The following is a 24,940-nucleotide window of genomic DNA, read 5'->3' as shown; positions in this document are numbered from 1 at the left end:
AAAAATGTCATATGTCTTAGTAAAATCTTTAATAATATAACATTTAGAAATAGATCTATAAGAGGATTTAAATACATATTTACTTGCCCAGAGGCTTAGTTGGTAAAGAATCTGCCTGCAATGCAGGAGACCTGGGTTCGATCCCTGGGTCAGGAAGATCCCTTGGAGAAGGAAATGGCAACCTACTCCAACATTTTTGCCTAGAGAATCCCATGGACAGAGGAGTCTGGCAGGCTACAGTCCATGGGGTTGAAAGAGTTGGACACGACTTGGCGACCGAACTACCACATCTTCCGTATCATCTCATGGCTGTCCCTCCTGGAACACTTTTAGTTACCAAAACACTCACTAAATGATTCTAATTTTTACAGAACTCTTCCTTATACTGAGCTGAAATGTGCCTCCCTTTACCTTTCATTCTTCTCTTGTTCTTGGAGCAATACAGAATAAATCAAATCTATCTTTCACACAACAGACCTGAAGTTTGAAGGAAGCTGAGGTGTCACATCTAGATTATGTCTTTTTCAGTATTTTAACTGCATCCTATTTAACATTTTAACACTTGACCACATTCTATTAGCCACCCCTGAATGTACGTGAATTAATTATTGTTTCTCTTAAAAGGTAATTTCCAGAACTGAAAATCATATTTAGGATCAAGATTCAATGCAGATTAGGTGAATTTATTACATTTACAGGGCTTCCCTATGGCTCTGGCTGCCAATGCAGGAGACACGGGTCGATCCCTGGGTTGGGAAGATCCCCTAAGGAAATGGGAACTCACTCCAGTATTCTTGCCTTGGAAATCCCCTGGGCAGAGGACATGGGCTGGTTACAGTTCATGGGGTCACAAAAGAGTCAAACATGACTTAGTGACTAAAAACAACAACATATATACAAAAATGTACAACATTTGGCCACCCTGTGGCCTAGTGGTCTTGGAATGAGTGGCTGAGTTCCCCTCCAGACATTCACCCCAGCACAAGAGGCTGTCAAGGCTGTAGCTTGGTGTCTCTGGCAGGCCAATGTCCTGGCAACTGAAAGGAAACCCATTAATGGACACATTCACATCTAGAATGTCTGCTATGGGGCCTGAGTGCTGTGGATGCTTCTGGGCATGCTCCATCCGCTGGTCCCCTACTATAAGGAGTTCATCTCAGGCCATGGCTTTGCTCAGAACCAGCTTGTTATTTGGAAGCACTCAACCACGGGCTTCCCTGGTGGCTCAGCCGGTAAAGATTCCTCCTGCAATGCAGGAGACATGGGTTCAATCCCTGGGTTGGGAAGATGCCCTGGAGAAGGGAATGGCAACCCCCTGCAGTATTCTTGCCTGGAGAATCCCATGGACAGAGGCACCTGGAGGGCTACAGTCCACGCGGTCGCAAAGAGTTGAACACGACTGAAGTGATTCAGTACACTACTGAGAACAACCATGGCCAAGGTGGCTAGGCTCACAGGTCACACAATTCAGGTCTTCGGTCCAACCGTGAGCTCAGCAGGGGCCCTGCAGCTATGGCACGGCTCTGATTGGACCCTGAACAAGGGGGGAAGTGGGAAACCAGTGCAGCAAAGCAGCCTCATCCAGCATGTCACCTGCTGAGGATCAATTCATCACCTCAGTTTTTGAGTGCTTTTTAAAGAGTTTTTCTGATTAAAAAATTGTGTCAAGTCTCCTTCTCAAAAAAAAAAAAAAAAAAACCTGACAAGATGGAATTCACCTAACCATACAAATATATTAAAACTGTTCATGTGAGAAGCTAGGCTAAAGGCAGAATTTGTCAAACCAGGAAAGGGAAATGGAATCAATTTTATTCCAGGCAAAATTAATTACACTGAAAAAAATAACAACACTGAAGAAAATAAGATTCTATCACCAAGTCAGGCTCTAACCCCAAGTCTGCCACACATGCATCTCCATGATCCTTCAGTATCAGCTGCTTCAAATTTTCCACATACACTTGATGTCCCACCTCCTCTTACTCAAAACACTCTGTCAACTGTCTTTCCACACAGCCTTTTAAGAGGACTAATACTATCAGTTTCATCTGATTGAGATATTTATTTCATATTTGCCAGAAGATTCTGGCCAATGTTTTTGAAAGCACATTTAACTATACCATATGCCTCCTTAAATCATCTCTATCAAACAAGCTGTAGGATAAGGCTCTGGTTCATTCTGTTCTGTTTTTCTTTCTTCACAATGTGTTTATGTATATTTACCCAACTTGCTCTGTTCTTCTTGCCAAATTACAGGTTTGAGATCTCAACTAGTGCAGAGCAGCTGTGCTATTGTTGGTGTCTCACCAAACAAGGGTCAGCAAATGAGCCCGTTTCGCGAGAATGGTGACACCTGCACATTCCACTCAAAAGGCAACTGCCCTCGAAAGGGTGGGATCCGCAGGGCTTCACAGAGTCCTTCCTACTTAAGACGTTTTGGTACAAATAAACCACTGGCAGAAACTACCTTCCAATCTGTACATCTTTCTAGGTAAGACAATATGTTTAACCATAGGACATTTTTTAAAATTAAATTGTGTCCAATGGGGAAAAAAAAATAGAAAAGAACTACCTCCTTTACATTCTTTCTGTTTAATGACTAAGAATCTGTGCATTTTGGTGTAAAATTCTCTACCAAACAAAGAAATGTAATACACAGATATCCCCTCAAAGAAAGGACTCCAAAGATCCATTCCAGCAATACTAAGCAATGATATACCCGGAAAAGATTTGCCCAGATAGCTTTAACTTTTGGTTTCTCCCTGACATGCTGCTGTACATGCATACAAAGTCACATCAGTTGCAACCCCATGGACTGTAAGCCCACCAGGCTACTCTATGCACGGGATTCTCTATGACATCAATTTCCAAATGCAAACTTATGTCCTAGCTACCCTGCTGCATTCTTAATTCCCATCTCCAAGAAAACATCTTCATATGAAGCCTCTTTCAAACCAAAATTCATGAGCCCTGGATTTTTAAAGGGATCATCCTCAAAGAAAATGTATTTCAGGAAGTAACATAAAGATAAGAAAGGGACTGAGCGAGCACTCTAATGAGATGAGGCACATGTCCGTGGCTCCAGCTCTGAGACTGTGCATCTGGCTTTGAGGCTGTCTGTCTAGGGTTACTTCACCAGCATGTTGTTAATTATTTAAGTGAGAGAACGGGGGGAACCATCACCACATCTGTCACCCTCACACAGGAAAAACCTTCATTCATTGTTGGGCCAGATGTGTTTATTTGAAACACAGACTAACTAGCGACTTAATGGGTTTGAATCCTTAGCCAAAAGCTAATTAGACAAACACAGTAAAGCATCAGTCACCTTACAAGGCTAAACTGTTTCAGTGGTGTTGATTTTAATCCAGTCTCATAAGAGGCCTCATCACCTACAAAAATATCTGAAGGAAATGCAAGGCAGAGGAAAGGTCCAAATGACTTGCAAAGTACTCAGTGGAACACATAATGATGTCGCCAAATGTCCAACACAGTAACAAACAAAATCTTCTCCAATTTTGCCTCAGTGGTATCATGTACTTGATACAAAAAAGAGGAAAACAAAATTATTTTAGACAGATCTCCTTCCAAAACACTCTCAGCTAGCTTATAGGTGAAATAGTAACATCCAAAAGCCAAACAAAGGATGATTTCTTGTGCCTGATATTGTTTAAAAATCATATAAGACATAATAAATATCAGGCACGAGAAACCATCATTTGTCTGGTTTTTGACGTTAATATTTCACCCACCAGTAAGCTGAGAAGAGGATTTGTCTACAAATCACTAAAAAATTCAAGCGGTATGTGTGGCAGCCTATTCAAAAGGGGACTGTGCCCCAAGGCAAGTTCTACAGAAAACGAATTCAGTGTTGGACAGAACAGGCATATTGCATTTTATAAGTACTTTGGAGAAGAAAGTAAGCTGTCTTACCTTACTAGTCATTACTATGAAAAATCCAACTTAGTTTTCTGCTCTCTTAAATGGTATGACCCCCAAAACAGAATTCTGACCATCTTTCTCCTACTTAAAATACCCAGTAACCAAATGCACCATTTTAGTCTATATATAAATAATGAATCAAAACGTTTGAGAAACATGTAACAAATATTTCACAAATTTATTATGTGTCCAGCATCATGTCCACCAAGAAACAAAACAAATTCATTCCAGCAGGAAGGAGACACAATAACAAACAAACAAATGCTTTGGAGAAAAAGTAAACCAAGAAAAGGAAATAGAGAGTGTTAGACTCAAAGGAGGGAGTAGACTGTATGATTAAATAGGGTAACTGGGAAGGGCTTACTGAGAAGATTATATATAAACAAAACTTGAAGAAGTTGAGCAAGTGAGACGAGGGGAGGAGTCTCTTAAGCAGAGAGAAGAGCAAATGTAAAAGATGCTGGAGTGGGAGTAAGCTCACATGGTTAATGAAGAGCAAACAGGCCAGGGTGCCCATAACAAAGGGGCAAAAGAGGATAAGTCAGAGATGCAGCAAGGGCCAGATCCTGTAGAACCTTGTAGAACACTGACTGCAGTGATTAGACTTTCAGTATAATGGAGAACTCATTATCAAGGATAAATGAAGGGGTGATATAAATTGATCTGTTTTAATAGAATCACTGTTGCCAAAGACAGAAGCAGAAAGAGTATCTGAGAGGCTAATAACCTAACCAAGAACTGACAGTGGCTTGGTTTAGGATGTATCAGTGGAGGTGGTGGGGAAGGACTGGATTCTGAATATATTTTGAAATCAGAGCTGAGATTTGCTGATGGCCTACATCAGTTCAGTTCAGTTCAGTCGCTCAGTCGTGTCCGACTCTTTGCGACCCCATGAATTGCAGCACGCCAGGCCTCCCTGTCCATCACCAACTCCCGGAGTTCACTCAGACTCACATCCATCGAGTCAGTGATGCCATCCAGCCATCTCATCATCTGTCGTCCCCTTCTCCTCCTGCCCCCAATCCCTCCCAGCATCAGAGTCTTTTCCAATGAGTCAACTCTTCACATGAGGTGGCCAAAGTACTGGAGTTTCATCTTTAGCATCATTCCTTCCAAACAAATCCCAGGGCTGATCTCCTTCAGAATGGACTGGTTGGATCTTCTTGCAGTCCAAGGGACTCTCAAGAGTCTTTTCCAAAGAAATCAATAATGACTCAAAGTTTTTTTTTTACCTGAACAACAAAAAGGATGGAGCTGCAAATGACTAAGATAGAGAAGACAGCTCTGAAAGCAGACTGGGGGAACAATCAGGGGAATCAATATGGAGTCAGAGATTCAATAAAATAAGACCAAACTTTAAGTCAATAGATTTACTATTGTTAATTCAGGACAGTATTGTTCAGAAAGACATTGAGCCCCACTGTGCCCTTGGGGTAAAGATGGCTCAATGTAAAATGGACAGGCCTTAAATCCCAAAGCAGTCTAATTTGATATAAGCACGTTACCAATAATGCTAAATTATTTTATGACAAAGAAAACAAATACTTTTTTATAGAAAGAAAAAAGATTCTGATAGTCTTGCTTTTATAAGTTATACAGCCCTTTATAACCAATTTAAAATAGAAAGTTGATACCACTCCAGTTCACTCAGTTGACCAGAACCAATGTCCAATAGATATCCTGCATATTTAAGCATCCACATAATTCAAGTGCTCAAGTCAACTTCAAACTGCTAAAATAATTTTCTTAGGTTCCACAGAGGAAAATATAATCCTCCCTCTCTGAACTGTATCCTATTCATTATTCTAAATGTTGAAGAAGACTCTTGAGAGTCCCTTGGACTGCAAGAAGATCCAACCAGTCCATTCTAAAGGAGATCAGCCCTGGGATTTCTTTGGAAGGAATGATGCTAAAGCTGAAACTCCAGTACTTTGGCCACCTCATGCGAAGCGTTGACTCATTGGAAAAGACTCTGATGCTGGGAGGGATTGGGGGCAGGAGGAGAAGAGGACGACAGAGGATGAGATGGCTGGATGGCATCGCTGACTCGATGGACGTGAGTCTGAGTGAACTCCGGGAGTTGGTGATGGACAGGGAGGCCTGGCGTGTTGCGATTCATGGGGTCGCAAACAGTCAGACTCGACTGAGCTACTGAACTGAACTGAACTGAACTGAACTGTTGAACAAGAGAACATGTGAACTATTCACGGTCATTTTCTGCACAATAAAGAGAGCAGGGGGAAAAGTCACAGATGAAAATATTAAGATACTGATAAAATTATCTGTGTATTTTAGGTGACTAAAATAATAGCCCTTCCTCTAAACTAAATAGCTTTTAGTTTATCTAGGTATCATGGTTTATTGCCATACCAAAGAACATAAGAATATAGACCTTAACAGGACTGGGACACAACTTAAAGAACAAATATTTCCTAGTCTAAGTTGTGCCTTACTGAGCCACATTCCTTTTGCTTTTCAATCTTAATATTTAAATACTATAGTAATTAGTCAAAATCCCATTTTTGAAATTTGTGTGTGTGTGTGTGTAAATTCAATACACTAAAATTCAAAACACTGGCCATGGCTTTACTGTTTAAAGACTCTAACAACAGATCTCCAACCTACCCAGATAAATATTTATAGAGTCTTTTAATCAATATTTAAGAAACAAAATAAAAAAGATTTTACCAATTTCAAATCTACTAAGAAACATATAAAGTACTAACCAGAGTGATCTGCCTAGGTTTTACTATTCCATGTTCAATCTGTATATCAACAATAGACAAAACAACTACTGCGTATTGGGTCACAATTTCCTTATAATTTGTAGCTAAAAAGTTTTTAAATGTTTTAATGAAGCACTTACTCTCCAACTTCATGCAGGGTAGGAGCAGGACAAAGCATAGAATTCTGTTCCACACTTACTGGCTTTTCATCTAGAAAATAAGATGCCATTGAATTAATAAGGGGCTTTATGTATCTCATGCAGTTTTATTAATGATATAAAGAGATACAGCAATCAGTGTTCAAGTGTGGGGCATTAGATACATCAGCATGAAAAAACAAAAAGATACTCATCTAAAGAAATAAGAGGAGGAACACAGAATGAAAAATAGAGATTATATGCCTTATTGATATACAGTACTGGTAAATCATAAATTATGATTTTTTATATAACATTCACATATAGTTTGTAGATACTATAAAATTATCACCTTTTCTCCCTCAACTTTGTCAATATATTAGACATTCAAGAAACAATGATATATATTTTAAAAGCAGAATTTTAAAATGATAAAGATAAATATCCAAAGGATAATAAATTTATTTCAAGAGCTTAATAAAATAATTGGGTCTATAACATATAAACAGGCTTCCTAGGTGGCTCAGTGGTAAAGAATACACCTGCCAATGCAGGAGATGAGGGTTTGATCCCTGGATCCTCTGAAGATCCTCTGGATAAGGGAATGGCAACCCACTTCGGTACTCTTGCCTGGAAAATTCCACAGACAGAGGAGCCTGGTGGGCTAAAGTCCATGGGGTTGCAAAACAGTCAGACACGACTTAGCAACTAAACAACAACAAATAATATATAAATACATTTTATAGAATACTTAAGTTGCCTTGCAATTTTCATAGATATGAAAAAAATAATCTAGACTATAAATATTCAGAAAAGCTACATGATCAGATAGATAATCTTAGAATGCAAATTATGAAAATACAATCTGACTCAATTTACTTGAGATTTATTTTAGTAAATTTAATCTCATATAGCTAAACATAAAATATATTTCTATTATAATAAACTCCAACCCATAATCAAAAGAAGTTAGGTAAAGTTAATGCTTAGATATAGATGACTACTAAATAAAAATACTAAAATAATTTTTCCTCTTCAGTTGTAGAACCTACTAACAAGAGAGTTCGTTACAAATATTATTGCCTTTCCTTACTAAAATGATGATTTTAATAGAAAAGATAGGAATTAATGATATCATTTACCATGCTGAGACCCTTAACACTGTAATTCAACAAACATATTGAGCAGTTACTTTGCATGCAGACAAAATTGTGCTAAACGGAGAGTTTATAACAATCAGATAAACAAAATTGTAGATGATCCTTTCAAAAAATATTTCTACCAGAGTTCACAGAGTTGCAGCATCTGCCTTACAGTATAAAATTTTAGAAGACAATATAATCACCAACGAGGAGAAAAGTCTTAAAAGAGACCCAAAAAGCCCAGAATATTAAGATCTATTTATTTAAAGAGAAGTTTTTCTCAGAATAAAGATTAAAAATGTTGCACTCATCTGCTTTTTTGAAAGTCAAGCTAGGCAAAGTGAAATTTAATTCCTTAAATATGATAATCACCAACAAATACTGTACCAGGGAGACATTACAGACATATCTTTAAGGCAAGAAGTCTGTCCTCAGGAAACTGGCTGACAACTTAGTTGCAAATTAGACAAAGACAGAAAGTGACAATAAAATGAGGTAATAAGTAGTAAAGTAGTCCAAGACTGGTAGACTTTCAAGCAAGAGTGACAAGAAACAAATGTGGAGAAAGAGACGATTAAATCAGGGGGTGGGGATAGTCCACACAGAGAAAACTGGGTTCAACTCTCAGCTCTGCCCAGTATTAGTTGCGTAATCACAGACAAGTTATACGACTCTTTCAGCCACAAGGCCATAAATTGTATAATGAGGATACTTCAGATACAGTCCAGCATTTAATAAGTTATGAACAACTGTTGCCATTATTAAATAACTATTAAGTAACTATTACTACTACTTGCATTATTATTGCACTTCCTTTCTTTACTGATTAAAAAAAATATAGCACTGCTGGTTTCAGCTGACAAAAATACTTCATGCTGAAATACTGCACAGATATTAAAGCAATACGGAAATTATGGAGACATACTTATCGTGTATGTTTCATTTACAGTGTAAGTACAGAGAACACTGCCTTTCCGACTCCCCAGGTTGAATCCTCTTCCATTCAAAACAACTTGAAATTCCTCTAGAAGTAAAAGGAAGAATACAAAATGTAAATGCTACTTTTCAAGAACAACAACAAAAAGCATCACTTGAATCAAAAGCATCAAGGTGCAACGAATTTTTTAATACTATTCGGTCAACTAATAACAAAAGACATGGTCTTACTAGTTTTCTTAGACCTTCCAAGGAAATACAGTGGAGATGCCCTTCGCTGCCAGGTAGAGATGCATTATTTTACATTTTGAACGAAGTGTTTTCCAATAATAACCAAAAAGAACTGAAGTGTAATTGACCAATAGAATTGAAGCACAACAGTCATCCCAGACAGATACTGTACAAACTTGCCCAAATTCCATCCTGAGGAAAATATCTGTAGGAAAGAAAACCCTTTGTTTTCCTCTTGTCTTAGGTACTGAGGTATGAGAATGGGAAGAAGTTAATGCCTCATTTTACCTGGTTCTTAGAACAGTCGCGTGTTGTAATTTCTTTAACCTATGACACCCCAGACAGAGGTTCTTCTTTAACGGCTTCTTCACATATCTAATCCTACTTTTAATTTGTTGCATACAGACTTGTAACTCTTCAAAAGTCAGGCATTTTGGACTAATAATAATCTGTGGCCAATTAGTAAAAGAAGTTGATTTGACTCATACTCTGTGTAAGAGGAGCAGTCACTAAATGTTAGAGAGTGAAATAATATGCTAGAAGAAAAGTTTAAATGTTTATATCTTTGCTGCTTAGCTGTAAGAAGATATGTCAATTCTTTTAATAGTAATTAACTTTCAATCCTCTTCAGAGACCCCCTACCCAAGATAATCTAACACATATCTAATAATTAACTGTGGAAGAAAATGCTGCCATGCCACTCTTCATTCAGTGTGTTATTGAATATAAAGAATGTTCTTATAAGTTACAATAAAGTGCAAGTGAAATGTAAAATGTGACTCAGAAAAAGAACATGAGCTTTTGGAGTCAGACAGACAAGAATCTAACAGGACATTTACTAATAGCAACTACTGAATATATTTCTGTCTCAGTTTCCCCATCTGTGAATCCAGGATTATAAAACTGCTGAATAGTGTTGTAAGGATTAGGCCAAATTATAAATGCAAAGACCACCATCCCACTCTAGAATGTTCAAATGCACTATTCCTCTTAAACATCTCAGTAATCATTAAGGAAGGGTGGGTCTAAAAGATGCCTGCAATGCAGGAGTCCCTGGTTTGATTCATATGTCAGGAAGATCCCCTGGAGAAGGGATAGGCTACCCACTCCAGTATTCTTGGGCTTCCCTAGCAGCTCAGCCGGTAAAGAATCAGCCTGAAATGCGGGAGACCTGGGTTCAATCCCTGGGTTGGGAAAATCCCCTAGAAGAGGGCATGGCTACCCACTCAAGTATTCTTGCCTGGAGAATGGCCATGGACAGAGGAGCTTGGCAGGCTACAGTCCATGGGATCGCAAAGAGTCGGACACGACTGAGCGACTAAGAGCACAGAACACTAAAAGATGTAGAACCTCATCCCATGTCCAGCAGGTGGGAGGCCACCAGAGCCAATATTTAACTTTTGAAAGAAAAGTTGGGTTAAAATGAACTCCAGGTTAAAACTTGAAGAAATTATATAGGCCACAGAGAATCCCACTCTCTTTGGGTTGGATGGCTTGAAAGTGCTAAAACCTGAGTCTGTTTTTTAGCACCAGCTGATCAAGCCACCTGCTTCTTTCCTGCCATCCACCGTGAGCTGGCAGGGACGTACTTTGGCCAGGTCATAAGAGCATGGAGCTCAGTCTACAGATACATGCCTGTTTGTATAATCAGATAAAAGAGAAAATTTCCTATTTTATTTTACTTGTCATAAGAAAGGTCTCAAACATGAACTAAATATACAGAAGATTTTAAAAGCCTGTCACACAATATGTTCATTATTTAAAATAACACTCCAATCTTAAAAATTTGAATTTAAAATAGAAATATTTCAAGGAATTATTTAAAAATTCTTGCAGAAAAAGATGCCAAAAAATTAATTTTGCTATTCTCTTTCCAACATGAGTTTCAAATCATATATTTTAACTAGGAAAAAAAGTACAATTTCTTACAAGGTATTTTTAAATTCAAACTACTTACGCCCCACACAGACACTCGAGGGCCGCAATTCCAGGATTTCAGTGCATGACTGAGCTAGTATCTAAAAAGGAAATAAAAAAGAAGACCAAGATATGTAACTTAATCATAATATGCAAAATGAATCATAAGATTACTAATAATCTGCAGTCCTCCCTTTACAATAAATGGCAGAGAAAAATTATTAGCCACATATACAGCTACCAAGCTCTTATGAAATTTCTGTGTCATCTTCTAGTATATATTTCAAGACTGCATTCTGTAGGAATGCTTATTTGATTAGAATAAATACAGATAAGCACAGATAAAAGGAGTTGTTGCTCTAAAGTCTGGGAGCCTTGGATATGAAAAGATAACTAAAATTTCTCAATAGCCATAAAATCAACGCTAACTTTCCCATCAAGCAAAAACAAGATAGCAAAATCAGACCTCCTATTTAATTATGCTAATTTAACATTTTCTATTAAAAGATTCAACATAATATCAATAAATAAACACTTCTTTATTTGACTCTGGCATTTCTATTCAATTTCTCTGCCTCAATTCCCATGGATGCTAATCCTCCTTATATGCATCAAACATTACACTTGCAGAACACAGGCCCCTTGTATGAGCCAAATATTATTCTCAAAAGCACAGACTCTCTACTCTAGCATTCCCAGAGCACAGGAACAGAACAGCTCTTCTTAGCGTGATCTGAGAGACAGAAACCACCATACAAGGCACAAGGCTACAAGTGAAAAACAACAGTGATGAAATAAGCTGCTCCTCATGGACTCAACAATCCTGTCTTTATTTTTAGAGCTGCTCTGCACTACATTAGCAAAGGCAGACAAGTTCCAGATGATCTTTGAAAGACATTCCTTTCTTGCTGGAAGTTAAGGACAGACGATGTACAGTAGTTTCTAGCGTCTCCTGTTCATAACTAAAACAGGAAGGAAGGACTGTGGCAGGATACAGAAATGCTTTCCCTGCTTTCTTTAGTAACAGTAGAAATATAAACTGTCAGACTCTAAAAATCAGCGGGTCAAATCATGGGATTTTTGTTGCTGAATATGCCCCTCGGAAAGAGGGTACATTTGTACTTTTTAGGGTCATTTCCCAGAGAATCCACTTTTCACATACTGATTGAGGAGTAAAATACTATAACTGAGAAATTCTGAGTGAGATCTATTTAAACTCCGAAATGATCAAAGAGATTCCACCGTCACCCAAAGACTGTCAGGGCCTCAACAACTCTTGGTCTGCTATTCTATCTCTGATAATCAGCACTCACTCCTTTGAAGAGCAAGTACCTTTGTTCATTTAAGAATTGAGGATCACTCTCAAAAGTTAATGTGCCCTCTTGGAAAGAAAGAATCTCAAATCACTAACATCTTTAAACTGTTTGACATAATTCAGATAACAAGACTCTGAAGGGAATAGAATACAAAAGTTTTGCCAAAAGAGTAAGAAGCTAAAAAGCTTCCAGTTAACAAAATAGGTGCATTATTGCTCCAGGTTTGACCAGTCTGAGATAAAAGTGAGAACTGAGCCATGAAAATGGAAGGTCAAAAGAAAGCATCAGTTCAGTTCAGTTCAGTTCAGTCACTCAGTCGTGTCCGACTCTTTGCAACCCCATGAATTGCAGCACGCCAGGCCTCCCTGTCCATTACCAACTCCCGGAGTTCACTCAGACTCACGTCCATCAAGTCAGTGATGCCATCCAGCCATCTCATCCTCTGTCGTCCCCTTCTCCTCCTGCCCGCAATCCCTCCCAGCATCAGAGTCTTTTCCAATGAGTCAACTCTTCACATGAGGTAGCCAAAGTACTGGAGTTTCAGCTTTAGCATCATTCCTTCCAAAGACAGCATAAACCCCCCAAATCTATTTTGGCTGGCAACAATTCTTCAAAGAATTTACTTGAAACTAAATCCTATTGAGAAGACTGACTGATCTTAGAGCTGATAATCCTTTTACTATTCTAGTTATTTTAGGCACACCTTTATAAGCATTACAGAAAAATGTTCTGAGTGTTGAATCACCCCCTCTATTAGAACACAAACTCTTAGAGCATAGACATGGGATCTCATACTGTGCAAGCCTTCCAGGAGGACCACATTGTTTTGTACTCGCAGTACAACCAAAAAAAAAAAAAAAAAACTGCTTAGAGAATAAAGACCAAACGTACTGATTAATGAGAATACTAAAAATGTCTAGTAAGCAAATCAACAATCATAAAAGGACTAAGATAAAGCACAATAAAGTGAATTTATGTTTTTACATAAATGAGATGCCAATGTTGGAAAATAATGTCTCTGCCTACATGTCTTCCTGAGGGAGGTCTGTCCCTCTGTGACTGTTTTTCTTAGTTTCTTTCCCTCCTGTATTTGTGAACCACAGGGTTGTTAAAGGTTTTTAACCAACAGTTGAGCCCACAGGGTACAGATTGGGTTGGAGGTAAAAGTGTGACCTTCCAGTGGGGAGAGGTCTGGGCAGAGAGGTTGATGGTATATCCAAGACTGTCTGCAAGACCTGTGTTTATAAATCATTAAAAAAAAATCTATAATTAAAAAAGAGGCCGAAAGATATAGAATTCTAAATTCTGTTACTTTGTGTAAAAGATCTATGTTTCAGCTCATTATCCCAAATTGTGAAATGCCTAAAGATGGTTTGATATATTTAATCTCTATAATAACAGTCATTGTCCTTTCTCATTATCAAAACTTTCTGTCCTATTTAAAATGTATTTGTTTTGAATGCTGCCTTTGAAAGGTATGATAGGACTTCCCAATGCAGGGGACAGGGGTTTGAACCCTGGTCCGGGAAGAGTCCACATCCCGTGCAGCAACTAAGCCGGTGCGTTACAACTACTGAGCCTGTGCTCTAGAGTCGGCAGGCTGCAACCACTCAGACCAAGTTCCGCAACTCCTGAAGCCCATGCACCTAGAGACCATGCTCCCCAACAGGAGAAGCCACTACGATGAGAAGCCCACACACCACAACAGATTGCCTCTGTTCACTGCAACTAGAGAAAGCACTCGTGTGGCAAAAAAGACCCAGCACAACTATAAATAAATAAAATTACTGTAAAAATGTAAGGTAAAAAGCCTGAAACACATTATCACAAGAAAATAAAAATCCAAGTAATCCCTCTCTTCTGAGTTGTTTGGAATAAAACTACAGGGAGAACAAGAGCATTCAGCCTTACAGATTATAATTACTTATTTTCTGTTGTTTCTAACTGGTTGCATACAATTTTGATATGTTATTTGCACTATTTGGACCATCAGAATACTCTCAATAGTTCAGTGAACTCTGTAAACATGGATACATGGAATTTCTCTATTTGGCAAGGGAGTAGGGTAGGATAAGATAAGGTTATTTACGCCCTCCTCTGAGTTGGTTTCGGTGAGCCGAAAGACAGGATGTAGCCTTAGGGGTCAACTCCGACCACACTGCCAGCTGGCCTCTTACAGATGTTTGGCAGGAGATGAAAGTAGATTCCATTGTGCTGTCCCTTGCCTGAAGTTGAACTTGAATGAAGTACCAGAATAGTGTTTCACCCTGGGTATTCCAGGCATAGTCCAAATTAATTTCAATTGACTCTGCATCTAGCATCATGTACTTAGGTTGCAGGATTTCACTAGAGGCCAGATTTGCATACAGAGCAACAAGGGGGCAGACATGTACATTGGAGCTAGAATTGGCAAGACTTACGGCCATGTAAGAACCACTGCTAAGTCAGAGACACAACTCTTCCAAGAATCCCAGTGGCCACAAGGCAATTTCTTATCTTGCTTATCCATAGTGTTAGGATCAGATCTTTAAAAGTATTGAATAATAACTACGTAAATTAACAGTATTAATCTAGGAAACATTTACAGCAGAAATAACCAGAAAGCATCAGACTTGATTTCTTCTTTCTTAGCTATTTTAAGATACATATGAAACCACATTTTGATTGAGATCTGTAAGTTCCTGAATATGTTTACATATGAATACATGCTATAATAACAAATATCGAATATGTAGGAAGTAGTGTAAATCATATTATAGCCCCCAAAACTGCATACAATGAATATAGCTTTGGCCTTTTTCTCCTGGCATTGAAGATAAAATGAGATTAATTAGTGGAGAATTGTAGTTGGGCTGCATCCAAGATAAAATTTAGAATGAAATTAGTTAAGATGAGGTAACAAAGTCAAAATATTACTCAGCACCTACAGTGTCTTGGAAGTTTATACTAAATTTGGGAGCAATATCTAGGTCTAATGATTTGAAGACCAAACATCCAGTTTAAATAAACAAACAAAAGCCCATTTCCTACAACTAATATACATCAAGACAGATTTTTTAAATCTATATTTTTTCCAATTTCTAAATGGTAATGGTAAGGATACTATATTTGGAAAATAGAATAGAGCCCATTCCACATGAAACTAGGCAAACACTTTTTTTAATGAATGATAACACCTCATATTTAAAACCAATCTAATATAAAAAGTATACAGCACAATGTTATAAACAGCAGCTGCTTAGTTAATATTTATTGAATTAACTGAGTAAATGCAAAACTTTCTAGTAAAAAACAAGCATCTTGACTATAAGACAAATAAACAGGGTGTGTAACAATGGACAGTTAAACATATTTAAAATTAAAGAGCTTTTCAAATCACATCTTTGGTCACATACAAGGAAAGGAAAACTTATTTGTATAGTTTAAATTGTGGTAACCAATGGCACTAATAAGGCATTGAGCCAAACACAAAAAAGAAAGAAATTTAAGATACGCACCTTCTTTTAAAAAGAGGGTTAATTTTTAGATAGGATATGTGGATGAGAAAAATGAGATTAAATCCCATTGAATGGTTTCCTCTGTGACTTCCTTTTTAAAGGTCAGTTCTAAATAAAAAAAATTTCCCCCCAAACTGGATTATTTCTTCACCCTTAAATTCAATATGCTACCCAAACATCTCGAACATTTTCAACGTTATTCAAAATTCAAAATATTTATTCTAGCAATAATTTTCTAATACTGACTTTGAGTAAATAACATCACATACAACAGAACATTATAGATAATTTACAAGTACCCTCAGTGTATCCTTAACAAATAGAAACTGTTAATTTGCATGACATACAGCATGCCAGAAAATATCAGTAAGGATAATAAAAAGGTCTGAAAAATATAATCTGTTTTTTTCTGACTCACTGAGAGTCTTTAAGCACAGCAGGAGTTCATCCCAAATATGAAGGAGTCCAAGTTTAAATCTCATAAGGAAAAAATCAGTGAAGAATATTAGTTCCCAAAAAGAGTTCCCCAAAAAATAAAGCTTTAGTAATTAGCTACACATGTACACAAAATAAGCAACTAAAACAAATGGAAAGATGTTTCTCACAATCTTTTCTTGTTTGCTTTTTACCTTTTAATATTTAGATACAATTTTTATTTTCTCTCTAGCTGTAAAACATCCTACCAAATATATTTTTCTTTAAGAGGTAATGATTCAATGAAAACAATTATAACTTGTAGTCACATGTTTGGTTGTGTTTGTTTTTTTTTAATGCTTGGAGATTCAAAATGCCAGTTGCTCAATACAGCATGACCCATTTCTAAATATGGATTCTTTCTCCCTTTGGGTAATATAAGCACAAGTGATAAATTCTAAACAAACTTCTACTCTAATAAATCTAGGGAAGAATGTAAGTTACAATCATTGCCTTCTACTCTTCTCTGCTCCAAACATAACAGATGAGCGGTTCTGAGTATAATGTTAGTAAAATTATGCCCATATCACAAATTGTGAAACAAAACACTGAAATGACATTTAAAGTTCTTCCTCCTGTTATAATTGTAATTTTCATAACAAATCATATTAGCAGGTCTTCCTTTCTCACTATAACATAAAAATATGCCCCAAACTGGATTGTGATACAAAACAAAAATTTATATGCCTCTCCTTCTTTTTCTTTTGTTCAGCACAAACTCAGAATAATCATTTAATGCTTTCTTAATGGATGAACAACAGACTTTACATTAAAAGTGCATTAAAATTATGGGATTTACACTGATGGTACATTTAATCATAAATCTTACCATTTTATCCCCCTTTTCAATGTCCTGCTTAACCGAATTTACTTTCACAAACAAGTGAGCCTCTAAAAGTTTATCTTGTTTTGCAGCCCAAAAGATTGTTAAGAAATAAACATTTGACACTTAACTTTGGCAATGCAACCTAATACTACCACTGAAGTTTTCTCACAAAATATCACAGTTGTAATCATTTATCAAAAATGGATTTTATTTCCTTATACTACAATCCCCACCAAATAATGAAAATGGAAAGAATAATATTAAGTAAAATTATCATGCAAATACAAATAGACCATTGGACAAAAGATGTCAAGATTATAAAATTTCAGTAAATTAAATGAGTATTTTAAAGTGAACTTTCTATTGGTATTTTTTAGTTAATTGGAATTAGGAAGAAATGAAGTACCTTATTAGAATATGTGAAAAATATTTTAAATATATTTTAATATAGTGGACTGTCATAGCTATTGATTTTTCTTCCCTATCCTTAACATTTTTTCATCCTTACATATCTATAAACAGTGTTGCCTTTCTACTGGGAAAATTGTTCTTTATTCCATGTGGTTCCGGTGAGGCTGTCAATCATGATACCTTCTCTTTCCGCACCTTGTTCCCAACCTTCCACCATGGGAGTGAGCATGTTATTCAGGCTGGTCCAAATATGTCTGTTGACTATGTTATCTGTTATAAGAATGAGCACTTGACCCAGCTGAGTCAATCAGAGTCCTTAACTGGGATAGAATAAACTGATGCTGAGACAATGGGCCCATGGAAGCTGAATTGAGGCCCATGGAATTGAGGAATTGGGCCCATGGAAGCTGAATTGAGGCCCATGGAATTGAGGCCCATGGAATTGAGGCCCATGGAAGCTGAAACCTTTGGCAATTAACTTTCCTCTGATGATCAACAAAGCAAGGAGTGAATGAGGCAAACAGATGCTGCTGCTGCTAAGTCGCTTCACTCATGTCTGACTCTGTGCGACCTCATAGATGGCAGCCCACTAGGCTCTCCCATCCCTGGGATTCTCCAGGCAAGAACACTGGAGCGGGCTGCCATTCCTTTCTCCAATGCATGAAAATGAAAAGTGAAAGTGAAGTCACTCAATCCGACCCTTAGCGACCCCACGGACTGCAGCCTACCAGGCTCCTCTGTCCATGGGATTTTCTAGGCAAGAGTACTGGAGTGGGTTGCCACTGCCTTCTCCAGAGACAAACAGAATCATAGGCAAAACTTAGAAAGGGAGAAGACCTTAGGAGTGGATTGGTACCCTGGATCCAACAGCACCTGGGGTAATTTCCTCCTCTGGACCACCAGTTATTTAGATAAGCCAATAACTTTCTTTTCCTTTCCCTTAAGCTACTATACACTTGGTTTTCGTCACTTGTAACCAAAAGTCTTAATACAGCAGAATATAAACAAAAGGATGAAATAATGCAGAATCAAAAGACAATTCAAAATATTCTCTGGTTAAAAAAAAAGATGAGTTGATTTTTCTGATGCTTAAATACACCATAACTATATTATAAAAATATTTTCAAGGAGCATAGATTTTATTTATTCATTCACTGATAAATGGGAATTGGGCAGTGTCTACTTACCCAATACTGTATTAGGTACTAGACAAAAAAAAGGAGGCAGAGGGAAATACAGTCCCAACATTTCTATCATTAATGTGAAGGATGTTATGAAAAGAGACACCTCATCTACATTTAATACTAACAATTCTTGGATAAACTGAAGCCCAGGAGAATCTGGCATACAGTGGGCCTCACATTACAGCCTGTCCCTTTTTAAAGGGAGTCCTAGAAACTGACTTCCAATTTTGCATAAGTTGTACCAGTTCAGGTTGTTTTCCTATGAATATATCTTCATAGTTAGCTCAGACTTTAGGTTTTTCATCCGGCCATGATTTTATAAATAGAGATTCCACAATTAAGCAGTCAACATCTGTAGCGGAACCTGCCAAAAGTATTTAAGCTAAAGTCTTATCGGGTAGTCTATTAGGCATCCGCTTCGATTTTCCTGTAGAGAAAATGATTTTGCAATGTCTTCTCACTCCATTCAAACATAGTTCAGACAGCTTTCTTAGATACTTTTTAAAAATAACAATAACAACAACAGATATGGCTGAGAAAAACAACTTGGCTCCAAAGGTCAAATGAAGCTTATATTCCCAGCACTAGGAATGAAGTTACCTTTTGAAATGTATATTGCACTTTTTTCCCTTTATAAACAATCTATTACAGTTTCATTTAAATTTTCTACACGTCTGAGTGACCATGTTCTTCCTGTTTAGGCTCTCTTATTTTCCCATTATGTACTTAGGAACTTTAGCATTTGCTGCCATCACCTAGGATGTAGTGTTCTTAATTCTTCTGGATCAGGCATTATTTATAAAGCCAGCTCCACAACTGATTCATCTCTTCTGCTTAATACTTTCTGAGGTACTGTATCAAAAAAATTTGTGGAACCAACTGCAAATAAAAAGACATCTCATGGCCTTGTTTTTAGAGGAAAAAAAAGGGGGGGAGGGAGGTTTTGCACAGATTATTTTGCTTTTTATTCTTCCCCTATTATTCACTAATCATGGTTTTGTTCTATTTTCAATGTTCTCTTCCCCAGCACTGCATAATGAAACACTGCATTGGAAAGTACGTGGTATTCACAGGCTAGTCTGACCTATCCTAGTTTGAATAAACTTTCATCTTCAAATAAAAGTTCTATAATTGCCTTTCCAATAAGCCAAAAATAAATATGTAACATTCTAAGATTTTAAAGTTAACCTAAAGTGAAAAACAGAATAAAATCCTTGTGTCTGTGGGCAGTAGGAGAGTAGATACATCAAGAGGCTGGAGAACGACTCAAGTCTACAGTTTTCTGGCTTGAACATTTCTCTGGATTTCCACTTCCCTCAGTGACATTCCCCACTGGGATTTCTTCCCAGGCCCAATTTCACTCTGTCCTCTAACACTCTGGCCCTTCTGTGAAAACAATTTTCACTTTTAATGCTTCTAGACGCTCGGCCACATTATCAGGAGTGGAAGTTGTATTTGACTCCCCCCTCTGTCCTTTTCATCCTATATCCAGTGAGCTCCCAGGTTCTATTAATTTTTTAAAGCTTCCCACGTTTACCATTTTATTTCTAGTTTCACTGCCATCACAGTTTTAACAGCAGCAACTAATTGCCAGGTAACATTCATTGGAGTCTTCAGAGCCTGGCTCAGAAAGAGCCAACAGTTTTATACCTAGTGGTTCAGCCCCACCTTGTTCCTGACATAGTTCTGACCAGGCCGTGAATCTATCAGGCACTTCCCTTGACATCCTTGACCTAGTTTTATTGGGAAAGACCTACAATCCCAGTGCCTGAAATAAGCGCTAAGGACCTGTGCTCCCCTGGGGTGTGGTTCCCCCTTAACCAAGTAAGGTTTCTACTCTGAATCACTAAATAGCACCATGAGTTCCCCAACAAGAATGGAGAATCTTGAAGTTCTACATAGCTTTTGTCATGGGAATTCTGAATCTACTTTTTCAGCTGTTCCCTGGGTCCTAGACCTGTGCTCACTGAGTCATGTCTGATTCTTTGTTTAGCTTGCTAGGCTCCTCTGTCCACGGGATTTCCCAGGCAAGAATACTGGCTGTGCTGAGTTGCTTCAGTCATGTCTGACCCTCTGCAACCCTATGCACTATAGCCTGCCAGGCTCCTCAGTCCAAGGGATTCTCCAGGCATGAATACTGGAGTGGGTTTCCATGCCCTCCTCCAGCAGATTTTCCCTACCCAGGGATCAAATCCAAGTCTCTTGTCTCTCCTGCACTGACAGGTGAGTTCTTTACCACTGGGAAGCGCCACCTGGGAAGCCAAGAATACTGGAATGGGGTGCCATTTCCTACGCCAGGGGATCTTCCCGACCCAGGGATCAAACCCACATTTCTTGCAATTCCTGCACTGGCAGGCAGGTTCTTTGCCACTAGTGCCACCTGGGAAACCCTAGACCTGAATCCTGAGAATTCAGAACTACGGCACAGTCAGATCTTGACTTTGGGAAGCTATACCATCTTGAAGTCCTTGTTGTTTTGACCCTTTGCTAGATGTGATCCTTGCACATCTAATACCACTCCTCTTTAGATCTAAAGTCATTGATCACTTAGAACACTGACAATCTCTCTAAGTGGACTGCCCTACAGAAGGATCAATAACTCCATCCCACATGGTCCTAGCTTCTTGCCATTCCTAGCTTCCTATCACATGCTTTAAAATCCAGCCCTTCTGAGTTAGATCATTCTTAATCATTATCTCATGTAATTCACAAAACAACTGAATGACATAGATGTCATTATCCTCATTTGAGTAATGAGAAAGATTACATTATAGAACATTATAAAGATTACATTATAGGACACACAGAAGGTCACATGGCTAGACACAGGCAGAGCTGGAACTCGCACTCAGGTCTTCCTGTTTCCAGTCTCATTTTGTCTTCTCTATACTGGGTTTCCTGACACCGTGTCTCACAAGCATTACTGCAAGAGACTTATAATACAGCTTTTCATCTTCCAAATCATCCCATATATTACCACAGGAATATCCTACCTGAATTTCCACTGCTTTCTTATAAATTTCAGGCTCTAAATGAATTTTCCATGGTTCCTCAATTATTTATGCAAAAAGTGCCAATTCACCAGCCAAACATTGGATGATCTCCATAATCTGGATCTAGCCTACCTATCAATGTTTATCCCTGACATCACTCCATAATCCAGGCCAAACCCTCCTGTGCTTCAGCCACTCAGCCTAAGTTGTTTCTGAGGTTCTAATTAATTCTATTAATTAATTAATCTATTCCAATTGTCAGTGCAGTTCAGATCCCACCATAAAGAGCCTCCCATGACTTTACATAACCCAACTTATTTCACCCTTCTGTCAATTTTAATCATATTGGCATTTTACCACAAATTGCATTATAGAATTACTTTTATCATACAGGGTGACTCACTGAAATTTCCCTTTTCCAAATTCTCATATTTTATAATTCTTGGAGGGCACCACCATAATCCAAAAACCTGAACTGTCACTCTCCAGCCCCGTTAGGACAGAGAATTTGTCTTATTTAAGTTTGTGTCCCCTCTTCCAAGCTTAACACGATGCCCTAACATAAAGAATACATTAGATTTAGGAGAAGAAGGGTGAACAAGACAAAAAATTTTTCACTAGTATCGCCTTGAGATAATGAATTCTAAACCTTCATATATGCTAATTGAGAGTGGAGGTTAAACCAATGGTATAAAAAATGTTATGCAAAAAAAAAAAAGTTATGTATCATTTCCCTGGATAGAAATCCAAAAATTTTGATGATGCATTTCCCTCCAAATTAAAATAGAACATTAAAATGATTTTCTGAATCAAATTTTAGAAAATTTGTTATTTGTTAATATGTTCATAACAAAGGCCTTTTACAGTTCCTTGTTTTCGAGGTTATAAAAGTTATAACTACTACTGTGTTTCTTCTTTTTATAAAAACTATAATGAAAACTGTTAGAACTTTTTCCAGAGTGATTAAATTGTTGGAGTCGCTCCAATAATACATGAAACTTCCTGTTGTTCTACATCCTCACCAACATTTGCGTTGTCAGTCTTTTAAACTTTATCCATTTTGGTGGGGATGTAGTGGTATCTTCTTGTGATTTTAAACTACGCCTCCTTGATGACTAATGATGCTTAAAAAAATTCTTTTTATGTGCACATTACACAACTAAACATATGGCTATCCTATAGGCAGGCCAGAAACTTCACTCCTAGGTATTTGCCTGAGAAAAATGAAAATATGTGCCCACAAAAAGAATTCTACATGAATGTTATCAGCAGCTTGATTCACAATACCCCCAAACAGAAACAGTTTAGGTGTCTATATATAGGAGAACAATTTAGCAAGCTGTGCTACAGTCATACAATGGAATAAAAAGTAATAAACTCCAAGTGTACATAATGGGCAGATGAATCTCAGAAATACTCTGCTAAGTGAAAGGAGCCTTATATAGATGAGTATATACTATATGATTTCATTTATATGAAGTTCTACAACAGGCTTAACTAAACTCTGCTGGAAAAAAATAGAACAGCAGCTGCCTCGGGGGTGGAGAGGGCAAAGACTGACTAAGAGGAACCATGAAGGAACTTTCTAGGATGAAAGTAATGTTCTATATCTTGATCGGGCTTTTGAACACAAGTACATGCCTTTGTCAGAACTCACTGAATGCGTAAGATTTGTGTAGTTTATTTCATGCAATTGTTTCTTTACACTGTATATAACTTAACATTAAAAATTGTAGACAAATGAAAAAAAAACTATAATGAAGGCTCCAAAATTAAACTCCTATCCTTGCTGATTAAGAAGTCAATTATAAACAAACTATACATTAACAAAAGGTGATATCTTATATAATAAGGGAACCAGGCCAATTAAGTCATTGGATTTTGGTGGGCAGGGAAAGGAGGAAAAGTAAACAAGAAATTCATGTTATCAATTTTTCTCACATAAAGATTAACTTCATGGAAATTAATATACTGACAATTAATAAGTCCAGATGGATTTAAATAAATTCTACAGGAAAAACAAATTATCAATCCATTTAGCGAATATTCTGCCTTCAGTGCACCAAACATTTAAACAATTTAAATTTTCTGATTTCTTCCATTTAATTAGTGTTGGTGGCTCAGTTATGTCTGACTCCTTGAGACCCCATGGACTGTAGCCCACCAGGCTCCTCTGTCCATGGAATTCTCTAGGCAAGAATACTGGAGTGGGTTGCCATTTCCTCCCCTAAGGGATCTTCCCTACCCAGGGATCAAACCCACATCTTTCATGTCTCCTGCTCCGCTTTGTGTAAAACATTCCACAGTAGAGTGTAATCTGTTAGTTTGGTAAACCATAAAGAACAGACAGAAATTCTCTTCTCTCTGTTCTGTACCCTGAAATAGATACATTATATTTATTTTAAATACCATATACAATTTTTAAAGATAAGATGGTATTCTAAATATAAAGGATAATTCAAATTTGAGGCCAATATACAGCTTTTGTATATTATCAGAGGTGGTGCAGTCTCCGCCTTGAAGAGACAGAAAGTACTTTAATTGCTTTAAGTTTCTACAAAACAGGCATAAATCCCAAGTTACCATCATGATGATAAAAATTTCAACCATTAGTGTCAGCAACTTTGATTGCAATGCTCTGTCTACGTGCCTCCTCTGCCAAGTCACCACCAAGGTTTCCCCAGATGCTGACTTCCCTGAGGATCACTTACTCCTCCTTTGGTGACAAAAGAGCTGAAGTTTAACTACAATGAGATGATAACTATATCCATCAGCTCCCTCCAGATGAAACACAAGAGGCTTCGTTCATGATTGGTGGCTAAAACAACCCAAATTTTTCTAACTTCAAGCTAAGTCTTTCGACATAACTTTGCTGTTGTTCAGTCACTAAGTCACGTCTGACTCTGCAACCCGATGGACTGTAACACACCAGGCTCCTCTGTCTTCCATTGTTTTCCAGATTTTGCTCAAATTCATGTCCACGGAGTTGGTGATGCTATCTAACCATCTCATCTTCTGCCATCCTGTTCTTTTGCCTTCGATCTTTCTCAGTATTTTTGGTATTTTCCAATGAGCTGGCTCTTCCCATCAGGTGGCCAAAGTACTGGAGCTTCAGCTTCAGCATCAGTATTTCCAGTGAATATTCAGGGTTGATTTCCTTTAGAACTGAGTGGTTTGATCTTCTTGCAGTCCAACAGACTCTCAAGAGTCT

General features: G+C 37.7%; 1 protein-coding gene across 1 annotated transcript in view; it reads right to left on the bottom strand.

Annotated features, from left to right (window-relative positions):
* The window catches only part of ANTXR2 (ANTXR cell adhesion molecule 2), a 176,382-nt gene that overhangs the window by 121,793 nt on the left and 29,649 nt on the right, over positions 1-24,940 (bottom strand). The window contains exons 8-10 of the mRNA XM_086407575.1: positions 11,069-11,129; positions 8,870-8,968; positions 6,806-6,875 (exon numbers count right to left, since the gene is read on the bottom strand). Coding sequence (XP_086263701.1) covers positions 6,806-6,875; positions 8,870-8,968; positions 11,069-11,129 — 230 coding nt within the window. The remainder of the gene's footprint in view (positions 1-6,805; positions 6,876-8,869; positions 8,969-11,068; positions 11,130-24,940) is intronic.

Source organism: Bos grunniens, chromosome 6 (genome assembly GCF_055505025.1).
Source record: "Bos grunniens cultivar Pamir isolate PY7600 chromosome 6, Bosgru_T2T1.0, whole genome shotgun sequence".
NCBI classification, from domain to species: Eukaryota; Metazoa; Chordata; class Mammalia; order Artiodactyla; family Bovidae; genus Bos; species Bos grunniens.
Note: the sequence above shows the minus strand (reverse complement) of the source record. Positions and strands in the feature narration are given on the sequence as shown.